The sequence below is a fragment of the Limanda limanda genome, chromosome 19, assembly GCF_963576545.1.
Source record: "Limanda limanda chromosome 19, fLimLim1.1, whole genome shotgun sequence".
In the NCBI taxonomy this organism is placed as follows: Eukaryota; Metazoa; Chordata; class Actinopteri; order Pleuronectiformes; family Pleuronectidae; genus Limanda; species Limanda limanda.
The window spans coordinates 13547010-13556647 of NC_083654.1; the positions used below are offsets into that span (position 1 = coordinate 13547010).

General features: G+C 40.8%; 1 protein-coding gene across 1 annotated transcript; it reads left to right on the forward strand.

Moving 5' to 3' along the window:
- On the forward strand, positions 1–6139 carry fam8a1a (family with sequence similarity 8 member A1a). The gene is made up of 5 exons (XM_061092722.1): positions 1–608; positions 2267–2387; positions 2558–2681; positions 4618–4757; positions 5022–6139. Exons 1-5 carry the CDS (start codon positions 248–250, stop codon positions 5164–5166), a joined length of 891 nt encoding a protein of 296 aa, XP_060948705.1. The 5' UTR covers positions 1–247; the 3' UTR covers positions 5167–6139.
- Positions 6140–9638: the final 3499 nt, after the last annotated feature.

The following is a 9638-nucleotide window of genomic DNA, read 5'->3' on the forward strand; positions in this document are numbered from 1 at the left end:
TTGGCTTTATCTTCTGTTATCTGCTGCACAGGGGAGAATACGTGTTGTGTTGGTATGTGACACATTACACACATTGTGTTAACGTGGAAACAAACACATGTGTTAGTGTTGTGCCTGTGAGCAGCGGAGGAGCAGAGGAGAGAGGAGAAGAGGAGAAGAGGAGAAGAGGAGAAGAGGAGAGAGGGGGATTAACAGAAGAAGAAGAAGGAACTCTCATGTCAACCTGAGTCGGTGAGGAGGAGCAGACATGTCGGGTCACAGCCGAGCGAACGGCCCCGGATCCGGCTCCAAACCCCCGCCGCAGGCCACGGTGACAGCGGAGTACTGCGCCCAGCTGCAGCAGTGGATGTGGGGCTACTACTGGAGCTACACCGGCTGGCAGAGCTGGCTCTCCCTGTCCGCGCTCTCCTTCCCTCCGCCGCCGGGGACCAGCGCCCGGAGCCCGGCTGCCGGTGGTGCTGGTGCACCGTGGCTCGGCTGGAACCCTTACCTCCCCGGTGGCCTCCCCCCGGCCCCGGGGTCCTCCCCTCATCCCGGGGGGGCACACATCCAGCACAGCCCACCCCCTGATCCCCGGGCAGCCCAGGAGCACGACCCCCCTCAGGCAGGTGAGTCGATGCTGCGGTGCAGGGGTCCCCACTGACCTCTGACCCTGGGGACTCCAGACCCCTGTATCCCAAGATATTGAGTAGAAAATAATAACAACAGCAGCAGCTCATGCTCCACTGTTTCCTTTGTTGCTATAAATTCACCTTCATGCAACAGATGCTGTCACTTATTTGTCTCAATCACCAAAGGAATCACTTAATGAAGAGGCTGATAACATAGTTTCTCACTTACATTGTTTTATTTAAAATTTAAATACCATTTCTTCTATCTTTAGTTATAATTATCGCAAAAAGTACATGTATCTTAATCAAGGTATATATTTTTAGTTAAGTGTACATACTGTTAAGTTGATTTTAATTATTACTTTTCAGTAATTTGAAAATATATACGTAGGTTTCGATAACACTTTAAAATCAGTTAAATAGGCGGGGGGGGGGCATTAATTTGGAACATCTTTTGCAAAAAACATACACCGACATGTTCACGATACAAGGGAGTTAAACGAGGGTTAATAAAAATACATAAGAAAGTTAATGACAATAAAGACAGTTGAGAAAGTGGATCAGAAGATCAGCCACTAAGAAGGCGAGGATTTAAGAAGACAAAAAAACAGATTACAGAGGTGAGACACAAAGACGTCTTAGAGACCACAAGGAAAATCTCATATAACATCATCATATAATACATATGAAATATACATCTCAGATAACAAGGAAGTCAAACAACATGTTCAGGAGACCATGTTCTCTGTGCTTCCCCGGAGAAAATAACTCCCATCCCTTTTGTTTCTCTCCGGTGATCTCAGAACAGTTTTTATCAGATGATGTTCAGACAATATTCTTTGGGATCCGCTGCTGTAGCAGACGATGTCCGGCCTCCTCCTGCTCTGCTGTGTGAGGGTTATTGTGTCTCAGCTCGATCATGGGTCTGTTAGGAAGCAGGCTTAAGTGAGGAAACAAGCTTATATGCTTAGAGTCGGTGTAAGAGCCCTCTGAGGCTTTGTTAGCTCCAATCAGACCTATTGTACCTGGTCAGTGATTCAAGTTTATACGTTAATGCAGAATTATAAACTGTATTCATTTAGCACCTTTCAGCACAGCTCAAAGTTAAACATGAATAATTGAAGACAAACAACAGGAAGCTATTCAAAAGCAATTTGAGGATCACACAGCACCTCTGCACAAGTACAGAAATAAAAAAATAGGGAGTGAAAACTGGTAGTAAGATAGTAAGGTTGAAGAAAGCACAACTACAGAAATGTGTCTTTAAGGCGTTTGCCAGACGGATCTACTCCTGGTCCTGAGCCAGGACTGGGGAAAGGTGAGCAGGGCCTCAGGTTACGACCGGGAATAAGGTGTCAAAAGATCTGTACTTAGGTGCAAGTGCTGAATGGGGCCCTTAAAAGTCAGCTATCAAATGTTAAAATCAATTATAAAATGTACTGGGAACAAATGAAGAGCAGCTAAAGAGTAATAAGCTCTCTTTTATCAGATTTGGGAGGAGTCTGGTTGCTGCGTTTTGTTTGATCAGTAGTTTATGTCGACTCTGTTGCTTCAGGCAGTAGAAGAAAGATCTGCATTGATCCAAACAAAAGCATGAATGATCATCTCTGAGTTTCTTCTGGAATATAAAACAATCTTGATCCTCTGCTCGACAGGACGGGAGTACACCATCCCCTCTCCTCTGCAGAGGTTCCTGGCAGAGACGGTGGACTTCTTCATCCTGTTCTGTGTGAAGGCCACCATCGTGCTGTGGATCATGCACCTGAGTGGGATGAAGTGAGTGAGTGAAGCTCGGGAACACAGAGCAGATGGAATGACAGAAAATAACAAATGACAACATGGAAGATGGCGACAGCTGGTGTGACCACGTGATTTGAGATATTCCTCAAGTTGCATATTCTCTCTCTCTCCCTCTCTCTGTCTCTCCCTCTCTTTCTTTTTCAAAGGGACATCACCATACTGATCACCCAGTTCATCGTAGAGGAGATCGATGAGAACACGTCCATGGAGGACCTGCAGAAGATGATGGCTGTGGCTCTGGTCTACAGGGTGCTGGTGTGCTTCTACGAGGTGGGTCACACTTTAATGACTGGGTGTAAGGTATATGCAGAAGATCTTATAGGATCACATATGATTCTCAAATGACAGGAAATATTCAATCTGATTTGATTAATTAAAATTATTAAGTTGTAAGAAACAGGACTTAACAACCTCCTGAAAGCACATACCACATATACATGTATATCTGTGGTTCAGGAGATTTTCAGGTTAGAACATTTGAACATTTGTACATTTGCACTGACTGTTACTTTTTTTTTACTACTGTATATCCCGCTATAGTGTATTCATATTTATATATATTTATATTTTTATCCTGCTCATAGTGTATTCATCGTCCTTATATCTTACAATTCCTGTTAATACTGTAATATTCCATATATATTTCTTACTGTACAGATCTATTTATTTACATTTTCACTTTAATATGCACATTTCTCTGCACTTTTACTGCCTTTTTTGCACTTCTGGTTAGATGCTAAACTGCATTTCGTTGTATATGTACTTGTACTGTGCAATGACAATAAAGTTGAATCTAATCTAATATAAGGAGTAAGAAACAAAATCCCAAATTGCCCCTGATAGCTATGCAGACAGAGAAATAGCAAGATACAGTAGCCCTATGTGAATATGTGAGGTTTGTGCTGTAAAACCCTTTGAGTTGTTGATAAAACTAGAAAATATAAATACAGTTTATTTACCATGCATGTGGGACTCCACACAGTTTTTCCCTCACGCTGGGATCGAGCCGCCTCGTTGCCACGTGCTCTCGTGAAACGAGAAGAGTAATTTCCTCTACAACACAACAGTGTTTCCCAGGACACTGATGCAACGCTGCATTCACAGTTGCCTGAGATGAAGTCATGCATCATGTCTCCTGGTTGACTCCTGAGTCAGTGGCTGGTTCTCCCAGGTGGGAACCAGCACAGGGACATCTGGGCACCTCTGCTCAGACTAATGACATCACACGCCGTGCATGTAAACCTGAAAAATGAATTTCATCCTTTTCTAACTGCTGTGTTGTAAAGGACTGTTTTTTTTTTTTTTTCTTACATATATGTTTATTAGTTTTCCAACAGGTAATACAACACAAAACAAAACAAAATCAAGACAAACATTTGGCTCACACACATATTCAAATCCATACAGGCAGAAGATTCAGGGGTCACGTCCTATACAAGTAAGAAAAAATTAAAAACAGATAAGTAAAATAAAAGTAAACAGAAATAAAAGTAAATCAATTAAATGGTAAAACAGAGTGCCTCTTTTGAGGCAGAGCATTCTAAGCTGTGATACAAACCCTCTTGTGAGAATGGTGGAAACATTCAGACCAACATATGACAGAAAGGGTTCCCATGTTTACGAAAGGCATCATCATTGCTGTGAAGTTTACATGTCAAATGGTCCAACACAACATATTCAAATACAACCCTTTGCCATTGAGCCTTAGATGGAGCTTTATCTGTGATCCACTTCAAAAGAATTCACTTTCTAGCACAAAAAGCAAGTGTCTGATAAAGTCTTCTTTTAAATTTGTCAGTGATGGACACGTCAGATATACCAAGTAGCAGGTATAAAGGGTTATTATTACTGTCAATAGACAGAATCTTATTAATTTCCTGCCCTATGACCTGCCAAAACTGCTGTATTTTTCTACAATCCCACAAACAATATGTCAGACCACCAGGTTCTATCTTACACTTGGGGCACAGTGGAGATGTATTAGTGTTGTATTTATGACGTTGAGAGGGAGAGATATGAACCCTGTGTAGGAGCTTCAGTTGCATAGCTCTCACTCGGTTACAGACATTCAGTATTTTAGCACTTTTCCAAGCATCATTCCAGTCATCATCTGTTATCCTAACCTTAAGTTGTAAAGTACTGTTTAAAGACATCATCATGCGTCTACTTGGTCATTGTTTGATTCCCGTCCTTGTTGTCCAATCAGACGATCTGTATTTGGGGAGCCGGGGGTGCCACTCCGGGGAAGTTCCTGCTCGGCCTGCGGGTGGTGACGTGTGACACGTCCACTCTGGTGCGACCCAACCGAGTCTTCGTCGTCCCGGCGTCTAATGTCTCGCTCTCTGCGTGAGTGATTACATTCTGCATAAGCTCCTGTTTAATGCCATTAATTTTTATGTCATATATTTACACAGTGTTTAGATGCAGGTACTGCGAGTGTAACTTTTAAAAATACACGTTACTTGATATTATTAATATATCCGTTAATACCTGCTTATACTGATGCACAAGTACAGTTTAAATCCTTCTAAAATCCTTCTATCGCCTTTTATTATGTCCTTATCTTATCCTGTTTGTTTTGTCTCGTCTCTTTTGTCTCGATGTTCTCAGATCTACGGTCCGGGCGTTGAACAAGAACTTCTCCATCGCCTTCCTCTTTCCGGTCTTCATCACCCTCCTCTTCTTCCAGCACAACAGGACTGTGTACGACATCGTGGCCGGCACCATAGTCGTGCAGAGACGGGGGGGCAGATAGCCTCTCCTTTAGCAGCTGACTCTATTGGGGTAATGATAAAGTGCGATAGCCCTGAAAATTAAATCAATCAGTCACCAACGGCAAAAACTGCAGGACAAGAGAGACCCATTGGACCATTTCTGCAAGATCAAACATGGACATGAATTGCCTTTAAAATGGGGGGGCATGTTGTTGGAATTAAAAAGAAAATCCATACTAACTTCTTCTGTTGTAAGGTATTCATTTAGCTACGAGGAAAGTATTGTGACTTTTGATGATGTTATATAAATGTAGACAAGGGATTTGTCCAATGTCTCCAGAAATTCCTGGGACTCCTCCTCACAACGTTTGAATTAGTTTGTGTTATTTTATTTTATTTTTCCAAAATAGCTCATCCGTGTATGATTTGAAATCTTTGGTGACACCTAGTGGCTGCACCGAGAAATACTCCTGAGATGCCTGTTAATATTCATAGTGATAATTTTATTTTTCTACAGAGAGAAACTAATTATACTTAAAGATGGATTAAACATCAGGAGGTTCTGAATCTCTTCAAACGTGAAATTAGCCGATATAACCCTAAAATAAAATGTTTATATATATACACAACTTAAACAGCTGCAGGTGAATGAAACTTCATGCACGAACCTGTTTGGTTTGCTTATGATTTATGTTTGTGAATGTGATCATTATTATATTGTTCCCAGGCTTATTTGTGTCAGTGGATATTTTGATGAAGCACTGTTTAGATGTATCTGCTGAAAAGTAACAATAACTCTTCTCCCTGGTTTGTGAGGTTCGGATTCAAACTCATGGACTCACTTCAACAAGCTGAGCCGCTGTTTGTCTCGGCTGCATCGTTGAAATAATGATTATCCACATGGATGTTATTGTATTGGTCTGGTATTGTCCACATACTAGTGCATCATACAAACTGATGCCGATGTTGATGTATAGTTATTATCTTCACAATTAAAAACACATTTGAAAATGATCATAGTGCAGTCAATCAATAAGTACTGTATGACTTTACAATATCACACCTATATAAACAGCAGGAATGAATGGAGACTGTTTAATTAACAATAAATATAATTGACAGGATTTTCAGGATTAATTAGAAAACCAATTTTCTTTGTGTCATGCCTGAGAATGTGGTTGAGTCAGCAACTGTACAGTATATATGTAGAATTAAGTAAGGATGAGTCTTAACTTATAGAGCTGTGAGGTTAATCATGTGTCATGATACACCAAGCATGTTGTGTTTACTTTAAACTGAAGAAAATATATTGATGTATAATGCCGGTTGTTGACACTGATTTGAATTCTTGTGGGATTCTGTGTATATTCCCCTAAATCGTGTTTTCATCTTTATGATAATTTCATCCAGAGTCTTTATTTTTTCGTCTTTTAACTCGCTACACCATTTGTTGCCACATGGGGGCGACGTAAAGACAGCACAGACTAACTTGTGGTCTAAATCCAGTGAGGAAATAGACTCAAGATACTTGATGTTGACATTTTTATAAAGATGTTTGTGCACATTTTCTTAATGGAATGGTGAAAAGCATGTATCTTTATAAGTGACCAATTTTATTATATATATAATTAAAGTAAGGGAAGAACACAAGCTGTCTTCCTGTCTTTGCACACGATCCCTGTACCCTGCCCAGCTCTTGATGTGGACACACACCACACACGTACACACTTTCGTGACACACTTCCCTTTTTAATCCTCAGATAATATTATCTTTGCTCCGTGATATCTGAAGCCGCCTTTTTGTGTGTGTGTCTGCTGACGTCTGCAAACTCCCGACTGGAGCAGAGATATCAATGTGTGAGGAATCATTAGGCCACAGGTCACACCAGGCAATGTTTTACTAGGAGATAAAAAAAAAGGCTGCAGCTGTTGACAAAGCCTGAAACTGGTGTGAATAAACGGTTTCTTTCACGCAGGGTTGTTATGTTTTCAGTCAGGTGCAGATATTGCGTAGTTTATGATCATGTGTGCATGTCTCTAAATTTAAATATATATCCCAATACCCAGTATTGAGTTGTGAGATCAAAGTAAATTTTGGCAACCTCTTTTTGCTGTTGAAAGCTTTTCCAGCTTTTGAACTATTAAATCTGTATTTCTCAGTCACATCAGATATTTATCACAAAGTGGAAAAAAAATCCACATCCTCAGTTTTTATTATTTAGAGTCTTAACACTCAAGTTGTGAGATCAGATCTTATTTTGGACCAAAACAAATCCCCAACTGTCAACAGACCTAACTGGCTGCCGAAAGTATGTGATGTCATGTGATTAAAAAAGAAAAACTCTTGTGAAATAATCAAACCGTATTTGACCGTTGGCTAAAAAAGTTGAGTTGATGCAACAAGTGCATTTACTTAGTTTCTTAAGTACTGTTTATGTGTATCTGTACTTTATTGAAGTAGAGTTATTTTCAGAATACTACTTGTATCAGCAAATTTACTTACTTTCTTATCGAAGGATGAATAATCACTAACGAGAGGAGATTTGATGCACTGAGCCAATCCAAGCAGGTAGTATTAGATGATGAGGTCACCACTGAGCTGATTTTTAGGGATGTGTTGTTTTTGTGCATAATATTGTTCAGTTTACAGCTATTCTCCTCTTGATGCTACAATGTCTGAGCCTAATTGAGCTCTGCAGTGATAGTATAGTTCCAAGGTTGTGTGTGTCTGTGTGTGTGTGTGTGTGTGTGTGTGTGTGTGTGTGTGTGTGTGTGTGTGTGTGTGTGTGTGTGTGTGTGTGTGTGTGTGTGTGTGTGTGTGTGTGTGTGTGTGTGTGAGAGAGAGAGATTCGCCTGTAACTCATAACTAAACTGCCTGATTGGATGAGATACAAAATATCAACAATCTACAGGAAGTCCAGTTATCGATAATTCAGCTCATCTAGATCCCATAGTATTGATGAAGCAAACCGGATAAATAACCTTTTTGTTATTTTCATAAATTTAATTTAATCCCAGATAATCAATTAATATATTAAATGGCAGACAAGATGCGTTCAACAGAGACGGTTCATTTATGCAACATGATTTCATTTTGTGATTTCCAATGCTAAATTGCTGCCGAGTTAAATTTTGAAGTGCTGCGTTCATGTTAAAATTAGCCAGGGGCATATCTTGTCTCAGGGTCCCAGTAGGAAGTGCGTTTGCTCGGCTCTTCTCAGAATGGCGAGGTTTTTAAATAGCAACCATTAATCCTTATGAATTGGTAATCATCAGCGGCCTCATGCCAACTTTCTCTATCCAACATGAACACAAAACACAAATCGCAGCCAATAATCAGGGTTTCAACATTCATTTCTGCCTCTGCATCAGTAGATCAACTTGCACCCACATGTGGCCTAATGCGTGAACCTATGTAAATTCACTGTCTGAATTATAAATGTAACATCTCACATAAATGTTAAGCTTGTAGAACTTAGATATAAGTATTAAAGTCCCTTAAAAGGCTGTGAGGCAGTGAGAAAATTAGCTTTCTGTTGTATAATCTCTGTGCATTGGGGAAAAAAGAGAAGAACTATCCAAACATTTTGTCAGCCATTGTGCGCGATTTAAAAAAGTTCATCACAGCATTTTGTCCTTCAGTAGCAAGTTTCTTTAAAATGCTGGGACTCATGAGTTGTTCTCTGTGCCGGGGAGCTGAGAGAAGCTTAGCAATAATTACGCCTCAAGTGGCTCTAATACAAATTTCACAGGGAGCCGGAGTGGCTGAGAGAAAGCTACAGAAAGTGTGAGACACAGAGAGAGGGATTAAGAGAGAGAGAGAGAGAAAGAGAGAGACAAAAAGCCCAAAAGGAAGGGAAGGTTTGGAAACGGGAGTTCAAAATCAGTAAGGAGGGAGTGTGCAAAAGATGGGAAGAGAATTTGAAGGAAGAAGGGAGGAGGAGGAGAGAGAATGAGAGAGAGAGAGTGAGTGTAAGCGGCTGAGGGACACCATGCTTGAAAATTCTCTCTGATCTTTGAGCCGTGGGACCAGAGGCGATGGAATACCCCGAAGAACTCTATTAAAATTCAACCAGCCCGACTAAAGCGCTCACTTATTATACAAGAAATGCCCTGCACAGCTCAGCTCTCTGTGTTTGCTCTCTGTCGCATGTACTCACAGTGCAGAAGGCAAACAAACACACACACACACACACACACACACACACACACACCATAGCCAAAGTTTTCCTTACTGGGAGACAGACAGAGACACTTGAGGATGTCGGTTGCAATGCTTGTGAACTTAACTTAGCACAGCACATGACATTTGCAAAAACAGAGCTACCAGAGCTGGAGCTTTGAAGGGAAGTTGTTCTACAAAATGGTGCATGTGTTGCTTTATGCCTCCTCTTTGTGTCTCTCAGTGGATTTGCATTGGCAGAGCGGCTTGTGATCGTGGAGTCTGAACCAACTTTAGATGTTTACTTCACTGAAACCGTTTCAAATGGAAATCATTGGCAGTTTCAGGACA

Bases quoted from the DNA above. Each gene is read 5' to 3' on its own strand.
- fam8a1a (XM_061092722.1), top strand. From the start codon at position 248: ATGTCGGGTCACAGCCGAGCGAACGGCCCCGGATCCGGCTCCAAACCC. The intron at 609-2,266 runs GTGAGTCGATGC...TCTGCTCGACAG, and splicing joins GCACGACCCCCCTCAGGCAG to GACGGGAGTACACCATCCCC. The intron at 2,682-4,617 runs GTGGGTCACACT...TTGTCCAATCAG, and splicing joins TGCTGGTGTGCTTCTACGAG to ACGATCTGTATTTGGGGAGC.